At 32.4% G+C, this 20,109-nt stretch overlaps 2 protein-coding genes across 8 annotated transcripts; one reads left to right on the top strand and one right to left on the bottom strand.

The window, feature by feature from the left end:
* Positions 1 to 1,862: 1,862 nt before the first annotated feature.
* LOC145132544 (Transcription factor TFIIE, alpha subunit) lies at positions 1,863 to 9,187 on the bottom strand. Of its 7 annotated transcripts, none has more exons than XM_079067360.1 (12): positions 8,998 to 9,187; positions 8,496 to 8,662; positions 8,264 to 8,386; positions 6,015 to 6,135; positions 5,789 to 5,914; positions 5,138 to 5,247; positions 4,874 to 5,060; positions 4,200 to 4,391; positions 3,864 to 4,109; positions 3,590 to 3,764; positions 3,118 to 3,275; positions 1,863 to 2,207 (listed from the first exon to the last, which is right to left on the bottom strand). In XM_079067360.1, the coding sequence occupies exons 2-11, from the start codon at positions 8,516 to 8,518 to the stop codon at positions 3,166 to 3,168; spliced, it is 1,413 nt and encodes a 470-aa protein (XP_078923486.1). In that variant the 5' UTR covers positions 8,519 to 8,662; positions 8,998 to 9,187; the 3' UTR covers positions 1,863 to 2,207; positions 3,118 to 3,165. The 7 variants fall into 7 exon arrangements, with proteins under 7 accessions (XP_078923486.1, XP_078923488.1, XP_078923484.1 ...); XM_079067362.1 differs by lacking the exon at positions 1,863 to 2,207 and adding an exon at positions 2,555 to 2,744; XM_079067358.1 differs by lacking the exon at positions 1,863 to 2,207 and having other exon boundaries at positions 2,802 to 3,275; positions 8,496 to 8,669.
* Positions 9,188 to 10,548: 1,361 nt separating this feature from the next.
* LOC145132395 (uncharacterized) lies at positions 10,549 to 18,666 on the top strand. Its single transcript, XM_079067156.1, has 24 exons — positions 10,549 to 10,737; positions 11,402 to 11,520; positions 11,649 to 11,733; positions 12,424 to 12,477; positions 12,547 to 12,638; positions 12,736 to 12,839; positions 12,925 to 13,000; positions 13,165 to 13,609; positions 13,701 to 14,024; positions 14,123 to 14,332; positions 14,404 to 14,511; positions 14,702 to 14,774; positions 14,862 to 14,989; positions 15,070 to 15,355; positions 15,620 to 15,852; positions 15,998 to 16,122; positions 16,188 to 16,305; positions 16,410 to 16,465; positions 16,570 to 16,660; positions 16,749 to 16,956; positions 17,041 to 17,112; positions 17,200 to 17,291; positions 17,374 to 17,445; positions 18,456 to 18,666. Exons 1-24 carry the CDS (start codon positions 10,687 to 10,689, stop codon positions 18,561 to 18,563), a joined length of 3,330 nt encoding a protein of 1,109 aa, XP_078923282.1. The 5' UTR covers positions 10,549 to 10,686; the 3' UTR covers positions 18,564 to 18,666.
* Positions 18,667 to 20,109: the final 1,443 nt, after the last annotated feature.

Below are 20,109 nucleotides of genomic sequence, written 5' to 3'. Positions count from 1 at the left end.
TATGTGTCATTAGTGTTTGTGTTTTCACATAGTGATGCAAAAATAAAAATATTATAATACGTAAAAGTGTCATACGGTATTGTTTTTCTGCAGACTACTTTCAGTAACTTTTTCTATTTTTTTTTGTTAGAAAAATTTATGGAGTAACTTTGAAAAAAATGTTTGCAAGACATACGCATGTTGCGGAGGCACTGAAAATACCCATTCATATATTTTTTACAATGCCTTGGACGTAAGTCTTTTTCTGAATTAGGAAATATATATTTTTGCAAGTTTTGTCTAATCAATCATGAAAAAATCATCTTAGATTATCAGTTTTCCAGCTTAAATGTTGAGCCCTATCGAAAATTGGCTCCTGGTACTTTTCTTTTTTCAAATTATCAATGTTACATATAATTGATCTCGTTGATGAAACTTTCCGTAGTTGAAATTGACTCGTAATTGATTTGGATCTGCAATTGATTTCGAATGATAATTCAAAACTCACATAAACCACTCTTCATTCAGGTTTGCACTAGAAAACATACACTTCGGTGGTGTGTTCTTGACTGAAAACGAAGAAGAGAAGGAATGCAGGGGTGATTTTTCTTTTGTATTAAATATTGATTGTGAATCGATGCAGAAAAGAATAGAGAATGGAAGAGTGTTTATATAGATGATTCAATGGATGATATTGGTGAGATTCCAATTCTATTGGAATGGAAAGACGAATTCCAATTCTGTTGGAATCACAGATATTGATGCTTGAAGAACAGACCACAAAATTGAAACGAACCACATTATTCTTTTAGAATGTATTAGTCGTTGTTAGATTTTGATGTTTTCTTTCCCGTTTTGATTGTTTTTTAGTTTTATTCCTTAACAATAAATGTAATTCTTAACAATTGTTACCCGTATTCTATAATAAATAATGTGTTTTTGTTTTTATTCTTCAATTGATTATTCAAGGATTTGTTATTCTACAAGAAGTTTTTAAATTCATGATCAAGAAATAGGTTCAAGAATATTTTTATTATTTATGGTTCAAGAATATTTTATTTTTGAATATACTCATAAACATATTCTGTCAGAATGTTCGAATTAAAAAAATTATAATACGTAAAATCGGATTTTTAAAATTAATAGAATCTATGATCCCTTAAAAAATGCAATTTTCCTTTATTAAATCTATATTAATTGACTAAATTACCCTTGTAATTAATTAAGATGATATTTTCAATTATATTTAATTCAATAATATATATTAATCACTTTCTTAAAATAAGTAAATTTGATTGGCCCACATTTATGCATACAATAACATAATAATTACTTTGAATAGAATAACCTAGGCTTTTATATATATATATATATATATATATATATATATATATATATATATATATATATATATATATATATATATATATATATATATATATATATATATATAGGTTTATGATCATTTGTAACTAACATCTATTGTATAACCATGTAACAAAATCCTAGTCATTGGATCAATGAAAAATATAATCATTTTTGAACGAATATTATTGAACTTATTATTATTATTTTTTTATGAATTCAAATTTCAAAATGTCTTAGGGGTAATTGATACATTTTATCTATCTTTATTTAAGGAAACAAAATAATGAATTTCAGATTTTTAGGAAACAAATTTATTATTTTTATTTACATTAAAAAATTATTTCTTTAAGAACCATTTTGGTAAAAATATAAAAATTAAAATTGTAAATTTATCAATCTTGTGAAGAATGTAAACATTCTTTGAAGAAATAAAATATATTCCGGTAAAATGAAAAGTAATTACACGATTGTGAAAAAACTTGATAATTATTCTTTAACAATCAACTTCGTTCTCGTGAGAATGAAAAAAATATAGATCAAGAACACGATTCACAACGAAGAATCTATTAAATTCTAACTATTTTTAAAACAATAAGAGACTACCTAATAAAACTTAGTCATTCTTAAAAGAATAGACTATACTTTTTACATCAAAGCAATACAAATTTATTGAATTGTAACAATTCTGAAACAATCTTTCTCTTAAATTTGTCTCCCAGACCATCATCGGAACATAGAGAATATAATTGTACTGTATCTCTACGTGAATCTTTTTCTTCACAGCGATATTCCTCACAGAACATCACCATCGGAACTCACCATCATTATGCCATCACCAACGCAATCCATCATCACAATCACTAAATTTATGATCAGAAAAAAAATGAGACAAACTCGTGATCAGAAAATGTGGTCAGAACAAAGTAATAATAGCTATAAAGGTTTCAGGTGGAGATACAGTCAAGTAAAGAAGAAAAGAAAGGGACAACTACAAATTAAGGGTATGATGACGCTTTACCACATTTTCTCTATTATAACATTCCCTTTATGAATTTTCCATTTAGAGGAAGATATTGTTGAATTTGGAATCGATTCATTGATATCGACATTATTCATTTAATGAAAATTTCAACATATAACACTATATTTCGACATGCTGTCAGCTTAGAGACTAGTTATTCGAAAAGCATCAAAATCTATGAAACCATTCATTAAAACTACAAGTTATTTCTCATAAAAAATTTCTCCAATACTGGCACACCTCCTGATTGGCTAAATTCCAAATCAGGTAATACATTAATCATAATTCTCGGTAATCAATTCTTGATCAGGTACAACAAGAAATATGGGTTAAAAACCAGAGGGACGTTTGTTGCTTTTAGGAAGGAGTTCCCCATCTGTAATACAAAAACTTGTCCAATTATGATTTTTGATGAATAATGTATCATCACCAATATCAAATAAAACTTTTTATATCTAGACAAAACTCTTGCATTTCCATCACATTACAACCTTACACTATACAGTTTTCATCTCCAATCTTCCATGGAGTTAATCTAGGATCTAATCCTCACTCACATCGTTGATTAAACCCAATTACAAAGCAGCAGCAAATGATACTAGTTAGTTGATTAACAAATTCCCAAAACAAACTTCATTTATATAAATCCAATTTACTACACATTTCACATTCATAAGATGTACAACAGAAACTCTTTTTCTCCTGTTAACCACTAGATGATGACTACAAATTAAAGTGAGAAAATAGACCTCTAGTCTGGGAAGAAGCTTTCTTCTTCTAGTAAGTAGTACAGGTACTTAACCCTCTTCCCAATCAATTCCATCATCATCATCATCATCTTCATCATCACCTGAAGGCTCAGCTGCTTCCACATTCAAGTCAACCTTGAAAGTCTCACCTGCAAAACCTCCAACAACAATGGCAACGGCTTGTTTTATTTACTTAAATTGGGAAATTGAATTTTTAAAAGTACGTTGCTGCTATTTTTGACTGATATGTAGTTGTGAGAGTTGTCTAATGTTGTTTACTTACACTTGAGTAAATAATCTACACTTATAAAATAAGAGTTTAGACTTCATAAAGCATCATGCATCAATTGATCATGCTAATCTTTTTAAAATGGTTTTCACAGCTTACTAGTATAGTTTAAAAATATACTTAATTATTTGAATTTTGAACAAGATAAGAAATAAATATATCCAAATGTTATTATTAATTTACCTGCTGCAGTTGGAGTCTCTTCCCATTCCACGTCATCATCATCATCACGTTGGCGTTTTCTTGAGTTTGAGGCCTCCACATCAGCAGCAGGCAAATCTTGTTCCTTCTTGGTGCCTTCTTCTTGTTCTTTTTGCCTCTGAAGTAAAGCCGCATAATACGCTTTGAAATATTCATCCTACAATACAAAAGTATCATATCATCAGCTTTTATTACAAAAACACCATTTTAATATTTATTTATATTTATATACACTGTTAAATGAAGCCAAACCAACCTGAAGATTCTTGACATCATCCTCTTGGTTAATCAACTTCTTGTCATCTTTGAAATCCATAGCAGCAGCTCCAGAAGCAGAAGAAGTTCCTCCTTCCATTTTTGATTCTTCTTGCTTTACACCCCCACGCTGTTCATTTGTAAGATTCATCCCCTCTTTAATCATCCATGGTGGCAACACTTTCATAGGCGCATTCTCAGGTTTTATATCCCCCTTTTCTTCAGCACCAGAAAAAGCCACCTCAACCTGTATGTATTAACATAACATGATATGATTCCAATTAACTATTAATAATTATTAATCAAGGGCAAAATGGTGATAAAAAATTAAAGCTACCTTTGTCTCTCCAAGAAACGGCATAGGTGTCCCTCCCTGTCCGGATCTAGAAGCATCGTTGCCACCAGGATCATTATTAGATGCACGTGCAACGGCACTTGCACGTACTTCCCATGCTTGAAGAGTTCCATAATCAGGGGCTTCAAGGTCTTTTACTCTTCCAAGCTGATCTGTTAAAGGCTTCAATTCCACCTGTAATAATGTAATCACACACAGATGTAATGACTAATGAGTAAAGTAATGGATCATTACAAACAACTCACATTCTCATGTTTTCTTGGCTCCAAGGAATGGAACCATCTTGTTTCTTATTATGTATAATTAGAGAAAGTCTATTATCGTTAAATATATTTCATATCATTAAACAGCATGCTTTTCAAATAGTACAGAAAAAACTGATTTATCATTTGGAAAAAAAAGTCTTTTACAAAAATAAAAATTTAAATACCATGAAATTTTGAAATAGAATTAGTATACACGGAATATAAATATATAACTAAATTGAAATTCTATATTCTTCAAGTTCAAGGAATGGAATGTAAGGAGAAAGAATCGCGTTCAGTGAGGAATGCTCCATTCCCATTCCCTCTTTGATTACTGCATACCATATAGTAATACTACCTAAAAAGAATACGATAATGTTACAAAACTCCTACAGTGAATGTGAAACATACCTCCAATTTTTGAAGCAAATCCCTTAATTTCTCACGACGTCGTCTTCTTGCATTATCATCACCATCTCCAATATCTTGTTGGGAAGCTAATTTGTCACTTTCTGCTACTAATTCGGTATCACAACTTTCACAATGAAAAGAGTCGTCTTCAAATGAGATTAACCGAATAGCATCCAGAGCATTGTATCTGAAAAAAGGGTAGGTTAAGAAGGAATATTTTTGACTCTTTTTTTACACATCTTTCGTTAAAAAATATTATCAAACCTTTTTCCACATTTTGGGCATACATATTCTTGGACTGTGTTCTTGTTGTCTAATTCGTCTTTTAATTTTTTCTTCATCCGGTGCAATCTATACCTCACCACATCATGTATCTGCATTGCAACAACAAACAGAATGGAATCAGAGAAAAAACTCTTGTTTATTTTTTGCCACATAGGAATGGAATGTGATTCTTCATTCTACAAGAGATGGGTGTTTTTTCGTTCATTCATTGATGAAATGTAATGATATATTACAAGTACAAATTAATTTTACTTATACGATCTTTAATAAAAATAATATGTTTAAAAACAAAGCTTCATTTAGAATTTGTTTGACTAATTTCTAAAAACAACTAAAAGTATTTTATGATTATGATTTTATCATAAGATTTCATGATAACACATTACATTTAACTTTTTTTTGTATGTAATCTTTTAGAGTGATTAATAATAAGCCGCTCAAAAAAAACTTATTTTTGACTTTTTCAAATACAGATAGCATATGCTTCAGATGACATAAACTGTTTTTATACGAAATTTATTTAACAGCATCTTTATTTGATTAAAGTTATTTTCATCAAATAACAAATTTTCTAACTGTACATAACAAACAACATTCTTTGAGAAACAGGGTTGGCAGTAGAAGAAAAACCTGTGCATAGTCAAGACAGCAATAAGAGTGAGTGTGAAGTTTAATTTTCTCTTCTCCTTCTCTTCCAGTAAGACTATCAGCAGTAGCAGCAACTGCAGCACTATAGGCTTTTGCACCCTTGGCAGTCTGTAATATTTATAATATAAAAGCTATTCATTAATATCCGACTACAGTTATATATAATATAATGTTTTAAACATATAAAAAATATATATATGAAACTAACCTCTTTTCTGTGATCCCTGGTTACCAGTTTTTCTTCTTCAAAAAACCGCAAAGTCCTCCGAAGTTGCTTTAAATGCAACTTCAAATCTTTTGCTAAATCTTCTTCGCGTACCCATTGGCGTCTAAGTAACAATAGATAAATGCAAATCTATTAGACAAAATTTATAAAACCATATTTTAATTATATTTCCCATAAAGAAGAGAGCGGGGGGTTGCTAGACAATGTATAAACAAAAATAAATGTTGTAATAAAGGGTTGATTATGTTTTCGAGAAGGGATTGTATAAGGTTACAGAGTGTGATTAAGCTGTTAGCTTCTTTTGTATTGGCCGAGTCGAACACATTATTTTTGGCATCCCTTATATTCAATTCAATAAAATTACCAAACCTTGACATAAGAGCATTTACAATGCATGGTTCAATGGATGGGTTGAATGAGGTGAAATGCCAAGTTGTCATATAATGAAGTAAACCCAACCATAGTGGGATGCCAAGTTGGTATATAACGGATTTGGAGTTGAATGGAAAAATGGGGCCCACTTTCTTAATTATTTTACATAAATAAATTCCATTAAACTCTGTATGAATTAAATGACAAAGTTCGTATGGAAAGTGAAATGTTGATATGACAATCCATTAAACTTTGCGGAGTTACAATGAGTTGTGGGAGCAACAATAGAAAAGAATATTTTTCGGATCCAAACCAAAAAAAATATACAAACAGGGATCATTTTTGCCATATACTCGAATCTAATCAATCCACTAGCTATTTTGGTTATGTTTTTTGCATATTGGAAATCTTGAATATTAATTATGTTACCATTAAGTTGTCCAAAACACTAAAGCAATCCCAATGGACAGATATTTTGTCCATATAAGTATTGACTATATTTTCATCATTGACTTAGATTTTGAACCAAGACATGTCCCTTGGTTAGATAACTTTTTCCAATCACAGAAAGGTGAAATGATAAGATGAGATTGGTGAACTCAATTCCTAGCAAATGGATCTAAAATATGTAAAAGATCAGAAAGGTGGATTTCTGTCACCCTTTGGGCAGCAGCTGGTTATGTTCTCTCCGAAGAGGCATGCTTTTCCACTGCTGCCCTCTATCTTGATGAATCTTATTCCAAATTTATGACTTTTTTGTGGCAGTGGTATAGTCTGTTGGCTTCAAGAAGTCAAGTTGATTTGACAAAAAGATATTTATTCGGTACTGAAAGTGGAATGGTTATCTAGTATAGGCTAGTACAAAACACTATCTTTAAAAGTCTATACAGGATTTGATCTCATTTTACTTACGGGATTTTTTTTATTTTTTTTCAGTATGCTGTTGTGGGATGAGAAGGTCCTGCGAGCCTGTTTGCAAATTCTAGGAGATTCAAAGGACTAATTTGTAAAAGAAAGTATAGGTACTAAATTCAGACAGGTCAGGAACCAATTACACCCTGTTTTTCCAATGAGATAACTACCTAATTCGTCTTGAGAGATATAACAAAATTATGCAAATCCTTAATGTACTCTCTTTTGTGCTAAATTAATCAAGCATCTACCTCCATCCTATTAAATAGTCGGAGTTGGGCATATCTAGTCAATGAATCAACCATTATCAGGACTAAAACCGAAATGCAGAAGTTATTTCACAAATAGAAAAGTATACTTTTTGATTGGTGGTATTTCTTCGCAGCATGGTTAGATTATAAAAGATGATGTACTTCATATTTCTGCCCTTTAACTAAAAATTGTTTGAAACCCCTACACTTCTATTCAAATACAAACAAGAAACTACAGAGAATGTTACTGATTGCCATTTGTAATTGTATTTTTCTCTTAGAAGCATTATCCAGAGTTGTGTTTTAGAAGAGACTATTGTCAAATCAAAATATGGGTAAAGAATTCTCATATAAGTTTTTCATCACTTCCCTAATGGCCACTGCTAAACCTATTTGCATAACTGCTAACCCTGATTGAATAATTAAACATATTAAGGATTCAGCAAAGTTAGGATGCTATTGGTTTATATCATTCAGCGTTTCAAGACTGTGTGAGGATAAATAATATTTGATCATGGAACCAGTTTAAAAGAACTGGATGGACACATAGAGAGTCGAGCAAATTCATCGTTTACAGTTGAGCCAAAGCAAAAAGTTGGAAGATTCCACAACCAACTACTTTTCACACCCACATGCAATAATTCACTGCTTAATTATCATTTGTACATAATCACTATGAACTGAAAACCAAATTACCTCGTGAGAGCATCAAGAACTACAACAGCAATTCCCCTATTATCACTCCTCCCTGATTTCGGTTGGTTATCTCCTTTTGCAGTAATATCATCGTAAAATGCCCTCGCCGCCAACTTCACCAATCTAAATCCATCATAATTATAAACTAATCAAACCTAAATTGATGAAAATTTAAAGAACTTACAGAACTAAAACTAAAAAATTGCTTTATATGAATAAATAAGATATTTACTTGTTAAATGGCTCTATGCTCATGTTTTGATTATCCGAATACAAAACACCAAGAGTTTATGCTTTAGCTATTGACTTGAATCTGGTAATCACTGAACTTAGTAAAGGAATTCAGCAGCAATCTGATGATTCAGTGATCCTACTTGAACGATTGGATGATTCATAAACCTGATCACTTCAAGCAACATAAATTTAAAATTCAATTTGAAAAAACAGTAATTAACATAGTGTGCCTATAAGCAATTCAAATAATAGGAATTAGTATACACTATAACTTTGGCCTATGTATTCTCACGTTATAACACTGACAAGTTGAAATCCCTGCAGTTGCAGAGCTTTACATAAGAGTCGAAAAATATAATTGGTAATATTAGATGATTATCAGATCAACTCAAGTCATTTTCTCATATTATAAGCAGTTTTAAGCCAAGTAGCCAACAACAACAAACAATTAACAATTAAATTAGGGTCTATTAATAAAGATGAACAAAATTAGGTTATACCTACTTAAGAGGCGAGCGTGAGCCAATGAGTGCAGAATGATCGAAGAGGACAATAGCAAGAGGCCGATACAGATAGAGTCACAGGGATCGACGAGGAGAAGATCGAAGAGCAGCGAGAGGCCGAGGCTAATGAAGAGAAAATCGAAGAGAGGTGAGATCGTAACCGGACCAATTGGCCATGGTTTATGTTTATCCCCCATTTAAGCGGACCAACTGGGCCAAATTTTGAGTTTGGTTCTCGACCCATAATAACGCATACGAAGATACGGACTCGATCCGAAATATATCATTTACACCGAAATAAAGGATTAAATACAACTAATGCAAGTGCTTTAAAGATGTGCATATGCTTAAAAGGATTGTACTCTTGAAATAAAACTAATGAAAATGCATGTAATGAGCTCAAATATAGAAAGTTGATTTGTTGATGTTACTAAGGCTTTGATTAATAGTGAAATCACAATGGATTGAAATGTACATAAAGTTTAAAGTGGAATACAATGTCACACATACATAGAAATGTATAAGATATGGGCATCATACAATAGATTACACATACATAAAGTTTGAGTATTCATTTTAATGGCATGCAAGGAATTCTCAAGTATAATGCCTTTGTGAATTAAAAAGGATTGATACAATGTCGTTTTAATTTGGCGGAATCTAACAATTAGTTCTTGCGGCTTCCAGCAAATGACAACTTAATGATACGTTGGTCAACCCTCCTACAAGTATATGTATGGTCTTGTGTTTTCCAAATCAAGTGATGTTGGTCCTTATTTTGTGTCGTTTACTCCACCCATGTGCCCCTCACACGAGGTCATTTTTGTGGTCAATCTAATCCTAATTACAAGCTAGATGAGACGTAATCAATCCCTAAGCCAATTATAAGCAGGAAACCCATCTGACTTCTTATTCCTCTATGTATCTTGTTGGAGCTTTCTTCCATTCATAAAATTAATCAATTTGGAAGTTACACAATATCATATTATCAAAATGGTATTGACACTGTGGAATGTGACTTGACGACATATCAAGAAGACGCACAAAAGAAGATGTGTGGTGGGTTTAATTTCAAAAACTCAAAAGGTTCAATTTTTCTTCAAACCCTTTTTCTTTGATTGCTTATACTACCATTTTTGTGTTTGATTTTACTCATTTTAGGTTTTTGCATAAGGTATATATTTTACTCATCATGGCCTCTTTGAATTCCTTTTATTTTTTAATAGAGTTCTCAACTGTTCTTTTTCCACCTTAATTCAACTGTGCAACAAAATGATAACCTCAATTTTCATACTAATTATGTATGTAATCCACTTCTTTTTTATTACGAATTTAAAGCTAATTTGAAACAAACAAATTTTTGTTGACATAAAATACATTATCTAAAAACAAAAAGAAGCAAAAGATTTGATCCATTTTGAAAAGTTGAAACCCAATCCAACTAAAGCATCCTCATTTGGCCCAAATCAAGGTGATGCCCCGGCCACCGGCCCACTGGCGATGGAAATATTTTTCTGTGACGCGATACACGATATACCGTCCCCAACGACTTCGGATTAACCGTGGAGTGGAATCGTAAATATTTCTAAGAACATGCACACACGCAAGACGCCATTAAAGAGAAAAACAGGAAGAATTATGAAGCAATAGGAGCTACGGAGCTCGTAAACCTTCAAATCTTGCGTTATGTTTGCTAAATTATTTCACAAAACTCCGCAGCAACCATCACAACAGGAGGTAATTTTCACCCTAGATTTCAGATTCGACATATGGCTTGTTAGCGAATTTAATTCCTTCATCAGTTACATATTTCCGTGTCTTAGTCTCTGATCAGCTCAAAAATTAGTCTCTTTCGTTTTGTGGAGCTTGATCTTGTTACGATGTGTTTAATTATTGAGAAACAACAGGAAATTGAAACAGAAAGCCATTGGAATTGATAGATGGAGTTGTTTAATGATCATTAGTAGTTTACGCATAAAATCTCGGCATGAAATGTAAAATTGATGTCTGCCTAATTCAATGTAGTTCGTTAACAAACCCTACATATGCACATGAACACAAGGGTTTAGGAGCAAAATTGCATTAGGTAAAACTACACAGCCAGCTTCTGAAACCATTTAGCATTAGGAACATGTGTTATAGACAATATTATCTCCAGCCAACTACTGCAAGTCATATCTCAAATCTCATTTCTAAGTTTTTCTAATACCTTTTCTTCTAATTGGTTGCTGCAGTATTTACTCTTATCACATTTTGTGTTGTTTGCAGCAAAATAGCATATTTGCCAATGCGTTTTTGCTATACTGGCCCTTCAAATCTATCAAACTATCTTCTGTTTTGCTAATGTTTTCTACAAACTAATTGCTATAATTTTGAAAATCTGCACATGCTTCTTTTCCAGGATGATGATCCACGATTAAAAGACTTTAAACCACGTGTTGTTGTTCATTATGGGATCCCAACTACTGCATCAATCCTGGCCTTTGACCCCCTTCAGCAGTTACTAGCTATAGGCACACTGTGAGTACAATATTCATCTTTTCAATAGTGAGCAACACTCTTTTGGCTTCTATACACCCATAAAATATTATTCTATTACCGTTACTAGTATTTGATTTGATTTCTTTTTTGTTTTTCTGGTACTGTAGGGATGGCAGGATAAAGGTGATTGGTGGTGATAACATTGAATGCCTTTTAATATCTCCAAAGCCAGTACCCTTGAAAAACCTAGAGGTTCTTGAGCTTCTCTACACCCATAATATATTTAATTTGTGTTGATATTGGTGGTTTGAATTTTATTGTCTACATCACAACACTCTGGTGCTTTATTTTTCTTTATTATCCTTTAGATATAGTGATATACTGGATTCAGAAATTAATTAATCACATAGACTTAGATATTGTAGGCATTACAGAGAGCATGAATGATGTCTATATTTGGTGCATTTAGCTTAGGGCATATTACAGAAAACCATTATATATTGGACAGTTTTACGTTTTAAACACTTATACTTTATTTTTTTCAATCAAACCATAAAAGTTTCAGACATTTTTCCAGTTTAACCATTTTGACTTGATATACAGGTCATAATGGGTAGTATACTAAATTGCCGGTGAAACCCAACATAACAAAATTACCAGTGAAACCTAATATAACAGGTCAGAATTGTTAATTTGGAAAAATTCTTGAAAATTTATGGGTTGATTGGAAAAAATAAAGTATTAGTGATCAAACCGCAAAACTGTTCAAAATATAATGTTTTTTCTGTAACTTGCCCTTTAGATTATCATTCACTACGTTGTCAAAATTCATAACAGGCTATATGTTTCATGTTGTTGTACATGCAATATATCCTTCCGAAGATAGAATTATAGAAATGATGTCACCTCTTGTTTAACAAACATTCTTCTGTTTTCTTCCAGTTCATACAAAACCAAGGGTTTCTTGTCAGTGTCTCAAATGAAAATGAAGTACAGGTATGATATCTATATGTCCATGTAATTTCATCTCTTATACCCTTACTAAAGTGCTTCTGATTTTGAAAGGTTTGGGATCTAGAACGGAGGCAGTTGGCTGCTAATTTACAATGGGGATCCAATATAAGTGCATTCTCTGTAATTTGTAGCACCAATTACATGTGAGTTTCCCAAAAAGTTTCTTACATTTCAAATTTTCAATCCACTGTAAAAGGATCATAGGAATGTTCATGATTAATTGCCTATTATCGCAAACAGGTATGTTGGAGATGAGTATGGATATTTGTCTGTGTTGAAGTATGACATTGAAGAAGGGAATATCCAACCCATGTCCTATCAGATTCCTCCAGATCTCATAGCTGGTAATGCAATTTCTCACTAGTGACTTCTACTAATTGATAGTTGGCACCTTTTTTATATAATTATTACTACTTTCCATTTTGGCAGATGGAGGTGGGGTTCAAATACCTGAGCATCAGTCTGTTGTGGGACTTCTTGCCCAACCATGTTCCACTGGGAAGAGGTATGGAAAATAATTAATCTTTTTCTTTTTGGCTTATCAATGCAATTCATTACCTATTTTCTTTCTTTATGATCAGTAGTTCAATCTGTCATAATGTGCATAGATGGATTGGGCTAAGTTATGTTGCATGTAACTTTGTTTACAGTAGTTTCCTTAATCTGCAGAGTGCTGATTGCATATCAAAATGGGTTGATAATTTTATGGGATGTTTCTGAAGATAAAGCTTTACTCATCAGAGGCTATAAAGATCTCCAACTGAAGGACGAAATAGTAATTCGTTCTAACAACGACATCAAGCGTGAAAGTATAAATTATAAATCAGATGAAGAGCAGATAGAAAAGGAAATAAGTGCTCTCTGTTGGGTTTCTCCAGATGGGTCAATACTCGTTGTTGGTTATGTAGATGGAGATATTATATTATGGAATTTATCCACTAACAATCAGAAAACAAATAAAAATACAAAAAATGCTGTTAAGTTAAAATTCTCTTCAAGTGATAAAAGACTCCCAGTTATTGTTCTTCATTGGTGTCCAAATAGTCAACGCAACGGATCCGGTCAACTCTTTGTCTATGGAGGCGATGATATTGGATCTGAAGAAGTCCTAACAGTAACATTTCTTTCAAACCACTTTACTAAATACCACTCCATGTCCCTCATTTTTTACTTTTTTTAATTATTTTATATTCTGGGTTTTGCAGATTTTGCATCTTGATTTGTCATCAGGGATAGAAGCTTTGAAGTTTATTAAACGTTTTGACCTAACACTTGATGGCTCTTATGCGGATATAGAATTGGTACCAAATGTTGGTGCAACAGAAAGTAATTGCACTTCACTTTTTGTGTTGACCAACCCAGGTCAACTCCATGTGTATGATGATGAATGTTTGACCGGATTAACATCCGGTCCATCTGTAAAACCAGTTCAATGCCCTGTAACAATACCAACTGTTGAACCGAATATGACTATTTCAAAGCTATGTTCAGTACCCAAAGATGGGGATTTTCAAAGAGTTCTCAATGAGGTTGTTATTTGTAGATAAATAGCTACTAGGATTGTATTTATTTATTTATTTTTTTTTTTTTGTGCTGACTTTTGTTTTTTTTAATTTCATGTTTGAAGACAGTTTTGGCTGTGAAAAGTGAATTAGCATCACCTAAGACTCCTGGGAGTGGAAAGTGGCCTGTGAGTGGTGGCTTTCAAAGTCAACTATCTTCAGATGAAAATATTGGAGTTGAGAGGATATATATTGCAGGGTATCAAGATGGCTCTGTTAGAATATGGAATGCCACATTTCCAGTTTTCTCCTTGATTTTTACTCTAGAGTTGCAGGTTAGTGCCATGGGTATGGTTAAGAAGGTCATAAATCATTCAATCTTTTGATTAAAAACATGTGTCCTCAGGTGGAAGATACCGAAGGAACCGAAGTCCCAGGTGCAAATGAACCAATATCAGCCTTGGATTTTAACTCAAAGACATCAAGTTTAGCTGTTGGCAATAGTTGTGGTCTGGTATAAACTTTTTTCTCAATTACTACTTACTCCTATTCATGCAACTGCAAAGTATCTGACTATATATCGAATATCTGATATAGATCTTATGACTCCAAATCATTAGTCAGTTTGTTTGAAATAGATCTTGAGGTATTATCTTTTTAAAAGATGGTATAGTATTTATTTATTCCATGTTCTATATATACAGGTTAATCTACTCAAGTTAGTTGGAGAAACCAAAGAAACGAATGTTCCCCTTGTGACAGAAACCGAACGTCAAGGTCCTTTTTGTAAAATATCATTACATTTATACATCTATTATCTTCCCAACAATTTGAAGTTAATAACATAATTGAATATCATAACAGAAATTGATTTGCACCATGGGAATGGATGGCAATCAACAGCTGTCATTTCTGTTCTAAATTCACCTATACGAACCCTGCAATATACATTTTCTGGAGCTAGAATTATTGTTGGACATGAATGCGGTAAGGTAAGCATCATAATAACAACAGTAATTAGAATTTTTTTGTTTGATAAAAAATCATTACTAACTCATTTTTTACATATCAGGCTGCTGTACTTGATGTTCAATCATCATCAGTACTGTTTCTTACTGACTGTATAGATGACCCTAGTTCCCCAATTGTTTCTCTGGCCATGAAAACGTATTTACAAACTGACACTAATGATCCGGATCAATCTGGAAACACATCTACAAGTGGTCCAGAAACAGAAGTGGCTTTCTTATTGACCAAAGATTCACACATCATCTTTTTGGATAGTAATAATGGTAACAAGATCTGTTGTTCTTCAGTAAACCCTAAAGAATCGACTGCAATCTCGGTATATGTTTTAGGCAAGTTTCATTCCTTACACTACTAATAAATGTAAGGGTTTATGTCATGATTTAGCAACCAACTATTTCTTATATTTTCATTTAGTCACTAATATATTTTAATGTCTAGTGTTATTCAAAATGTACCATACTAAATGAAACATACAAATTAGTTGGTTGCTAATTCATGACATAAACTGTAAATGTAATTAAATAATTTATATATGATTGTTTTTTTAAACATTTATCTTGTCATTGTTTCTAATGGAACATGTTTGCATGCAGATGAAAGTTTTTCCGTCCCAGAATTACCTGAAGAGAATCCTGCAAACACATCCCAGGAAACTACAAATGAAAAAGAGTCTTTAAAGTCAACAGAGCCAGAAAGTGAGTCAACAGAAGCTGAAGAAAATACCTCGAGTCAACCCATTGAACCATGGAAGAATTTTGTAGATTCACTCATTTTAATTTGCTGTGAGGATTCACTGCTTTTATACTCAACCAAGTCTCTACTTCAGGTGCCCCACTTTGTTCTATATCATCTTCAGTTTTTTTATATAATTTATGTTACTGCTTTTTATTAAAATATATATATATATATATATATATATATATATATATATATATATATATATATATATATATATATATATGTTCTATCAGGAGAAGCCAAACTTCATCCGCAAAATTGATTTGGAGAAACAATGTCGCTGGACTACAATTTTCAAGAAAAATGAAGTGGAATCTGGAGTGGTTTTAGTGTATTCGACTGGAATTGTTGAAATCAGGTGAAGTATTCTTTCTCACGTTTCTGTAAGGGGCATATTTGTAATTTTAACTTATTTTGCTGCAGGTCATTGCCAGATCTTAAAGTGGTGGCAGAAACTTCTCTAATGTCCATTCTCAGATGGAATTTTAAAACTAAAATGGAGAACACAATGAGCTCTTTCGGTAATGGCCATATTGCAATGGTTAGCATTTTACTCTTCTAATTTTTATTACCTGTTTTTTTATTAATTGTTTCTTCAATTTTTTTTAAAAATTTGGTCACTTTTAAGATTTGCTTCTCCATTAGGTGTACGGGTGTGAATCTTCTGTTTTGTCTCTTTTCTCCTCTGAAAATGACTTCAGGTCTCTCTCTCTCTCTCTCTCTCTCTCTCTCTCTCTCTCTCTCTCTCACACACACACACACACACACACATACTGACTGATGGGTTTTGGTATATGATATTTAGGATCCCGGAGGGTTTACCTCGCCTTCATGATAAAGTTGTGGCGGAAGCTAAAGAGGCTGCACTGAAATTCGCTCTTAGCCAGAGAAAACAGGTTGAAATAAAATTGTTATGTGATTTGTATATTGGTATCTTGTTTGATGAAACTGCTTACATATTTATGTGACCTTTCTTGCTTACAGAATGCACCAACGGGATTACTTGGTGGTATCATTAAGGGAATAAAGAGAGATAAGGGAAATGAAACTGAAAATATAGAGGAAACTCGAGATGTTCTTGTTCCTAAGCTTGAAACCTTGTTTTCAAGAACACCATTTTCAGTTTCAGATTTGGATTTGGATTTAGATTTAGATTTGGGAGATAATGAGCTCGATATGCCAACCAAATTAGGTTCCTTAATTTTTAATTATTTATCTTTCTCACCTCATAATTTTTATTTATATCTTTGTTTTTTAACTATTTTTTTTTCTATAGTTGTTGAAAGAATAGAGGCTGAACCTAAATCTCCTTCGCCACCATCTCCGGCTCCAGCTCAGACCGAGAAAAGTATGATTCAAACCCTGAAGAATAATGTTTCATTTTTTTTTTTTTAATTTGAGAAAAGAATTAATAATGTTTCATTGTGGCATGTAGACAAGAAAGTGGAGAGAGATAGATTACTTGAAGGTGGCTCAGAACCAAAAGCCAGGACAACAGACGAAATCAAAGCCAAATATCGAAAAGCGGTAGTCTAATCTAAAAAAGTAAAATTTTGTTACTAATTAAAAGAATATTATTTTGTAACCTTGTTGAATTTTGATAATTTAGGATGTAGCGGGTGCAGCTGCTGCAGCTCAAGAAGCAAAAGACAAGCTTCTCGAGCGACAGATGAAACTTGAGGTATCGATTTAGTTTATTTAATTTTTGTATAAAAAGCTTCTCATTTCTTGATTTTAGCTTATGTCAAGTAAATTGGCCGTCATTCTAATATAATGAATGAAAAATTTCAAGCTAAAGTAAGGTGAAGGTATAAAATATTCTCGTTCTAAGGAGTTTTTAATGAGAAGTGAGGATAGGGAAAAGAGGCAAAGTGAAGGATAGATACTAGGAGGTTAAATGAGAGGCAAAGAAAGCAAGGGGTTATGTATAACCAACCATCCACACCACTACAATGCCATTAGTCTTTAATTGTGTTTTGCAATTATCTCTACACCTTTCAAAACTACACATCAACAAATATTTTATTAATAATTTCAATAATAAATAAATTTTATTAGTATATAATAATCAAATAATAATAAATATTAAATTTAATATCAAGTATTTAGTTGAAAAGTATTTTTCAAATTTATATACTATGTTTTAGAATGTGTATACCGTTTAAAGCCATTCTATTAATTTATTTCGTAATGTATAAGTTAGTAAATATAGTTAATTATTTTATAATATATATAAATTTAGAAATTAATGTAATAAATAAGTTAACCATTAAATATGATATTAAACTAAAAAAGAGGTAATTGTTTACTTTCAACTTCATTGCTACTACTGGCTTTTCAAGTATATGCTTTATGCTTTAACCCCCCGATTCTTATATGATTTTGGGTAAATGATTTCAAAACAAATTGTATTGTCATATTATTATATGAATGTTGAAATATGTTTATTGAGCAGTAATATATAATGATGGAGACTAGGCTCCCACTTGTAGCTAATGATTTATCTAAAATGGTATCACCATTACCCATCTTAGTGCCTGGTGGTGGTGATGGTCGTAATTTTAGGCCCTGGAATTTTATGTTGTATATAGTGTCTGATATTTGGTGGTGGTAATTTTAATCCACTCAATCGACTTTTTTTTCTTATCATTTAATGTGATGTGGTAATCAATCTTACATTTTATTTGGCAGAAACTAAAAGAAAATGCAGAAGAATTGGAAAGTGGGTCCGAGAATTTTGCATCAATGGCAGAACAACTTGCAAAGCAAATGGAAAACAGAAAGTGGTGGCAGCTTTGATTTCAATAACTCGACCCATTCATTCATTTCTCATCATTTTTTTTATCAAATAATTAATGTGTCTACAAAGTTCATATTAATATGCATATCGTGTTCACTTGCATTATTTGTGCATTTGTTCTTTCCATTTACAGAAAGCCGGTCAATTACTTGCTTACATTATTTGTAAAAAAAACATGGACCCACTAAACTATAAACAAAAGAAATAGTCGTACAGTGTGTTGCGTATTTCACTTATTTACGTAACACATGGAGGCAAAGTTTATTACGTTTAATAATGTGCTCTAGGTATTGATTTAAATGAGGGAAATACGATCATTGGTTCTTTTAAATATTGTTTATTAAACATAAATAAATGTTTTATGAGTGGTTATACATATGTTTATTAGAAATTTATGAATCAAATCAAAGTATATCATATACCTTGACTAAAGACCAAAGTACATCCAGCCTTTGGTCTTGGTCTATGGTTTGGATAATCAATATTCAAATTTTGGAAATTGGAAGGGTATATGGAATTCATAACTAATACATATGACCAAAAATTGTTCCATTGAAATTTACATTTATTGTAAGTCAATCAACTTATTTCCCCCCGTATGATTAGTATGTTGCATTTGTCCCAAAAGAAAAAGCATTTTAGGAAAGCAACAATGTTTTAGTTTTGTTCAGAAAAATACGATTGGACTTTTATTTTTCTTACTCGTTATACCATTAAGCTTGCTAAAATGTTAAGAAAAACATTGGCACCAGAAGCAAGAAGTCATTGCTGATTTGACATTTATTTTGTTGAGTTGGACATCCTTTCCACCGACCAATTCTTTTTCTCAAATATGGAGCCCATCAGGCCAGGCCCAACAAATTTGTGCTACTTCTTAACAAGTACCTTAGTCGGTCCATTACAACAACCAAAACTAGGGTAGGCCCACCTCTAGCAGCCCAGGTTTACTTGGTAGCAAGCCTTCAGCGCCCCTGTACTCCTCAGTTGTAGTTCTTTAAGCCTACGTGTAGTCTTCTCATCTTCTGCCCAGATAAGCCCCCTGTGGGCATGACTCGGTAGTGATTAGCCCACTTCTCTCCCAAATTTATTTATCACTATATCTTTAAATGATTCGGGAAATGGTGGTTGGGTCATGGACACATGAGCAACCGATCATGTTGACACCAATGCATGTATATTCAAATTTGTCTCTAATAATCATTATCATCGCTCTATTTATGTCAGTAATGGTTCTGCAATACCTGTTGTGACCTCGAGACATACCATTTTTCCTATTCCAAATATTTATCGCACCCTTCATTTACAAAATGTCCTTATCACACCAAATATTATTAAAAACCTCATATTTGTTCGCAAGTTTACCACTAATAACAATTTCTCTATTGATTTTGATCCTTATGGTTTTATTGTTCTTGATTCTCAAACTCGACGTCCCCTCATCCGTTGTGATAGCTACATGCCTCTATATCCTATCACCAGTTCCACCACTCATGCTTTCATCTCTACGTCATCCACCATTTGGCATCAATGACTCGGTCATCCCGA

Source organism: Lactuca virosa, chromosome 8 (assembly GCF_052849685.1).
Source record: "Lactuca virosa cultivar CGN04683 chromosome 8, Lactuca_virosa_CGN04683_v6, whole genome shotgun sequence".
NCBI classification, from domain to species: domain Eukaryota; kingdom Viridiplantae; phylum Streptophyta; class Magnoliopsida; order Asterales; family Asteraceae; genus Lactuca; species Lactuca virosa.
The sequence above is the reverse complement of the archived record's forward strand: the minus strand, read 5'-3'. Positions and strand labels throughout refer to the sequence as shown.

Bases quoted from the DNA above. Each gene is read 5' to 3' on its own strand.
- LOC145132544 (XM_079067360.1), bottom strand. From the start codon at position 8,518: ATGAGCATAGAGCCATTTAACAA. The intron at 4,392-4,873 runs GTATGTTTCACA...ACATTATTACAG, and splicing joins ATTTGCTTCAAAAATTGGAG to GTGGAATTGAAGCCTTTAAC. The intron at 3,276-3,589 runs GTAAATTAATAA...TTGTTGTTGGAG, and splicing joins AGAGACTCCAACTGCAGCAG to GTTTTGCAGGTGAGACTTTC.
- LOC145132395 (XM_079067156.1), top strand. From the start codon at position 10,687: ATGTTTGCTAAATTATTTCACAAAACTCCGCAGCAACCATCACAACAG. The intron at 12,478-12,546 runs GTATGATATCTA...TGATTTTGAAAG, and splicing joins CAAATGAAAATGAAGTACAG to GTTTGGGATCTAGAACGGAG. The intron at 15,356-15,619 runs GCAAGTTTCATT...GTTTGCATGCAG, and splicing joins AATCTCGGTATATGTTTTAG to ATGAAAGTTTTTCCGTCCCA.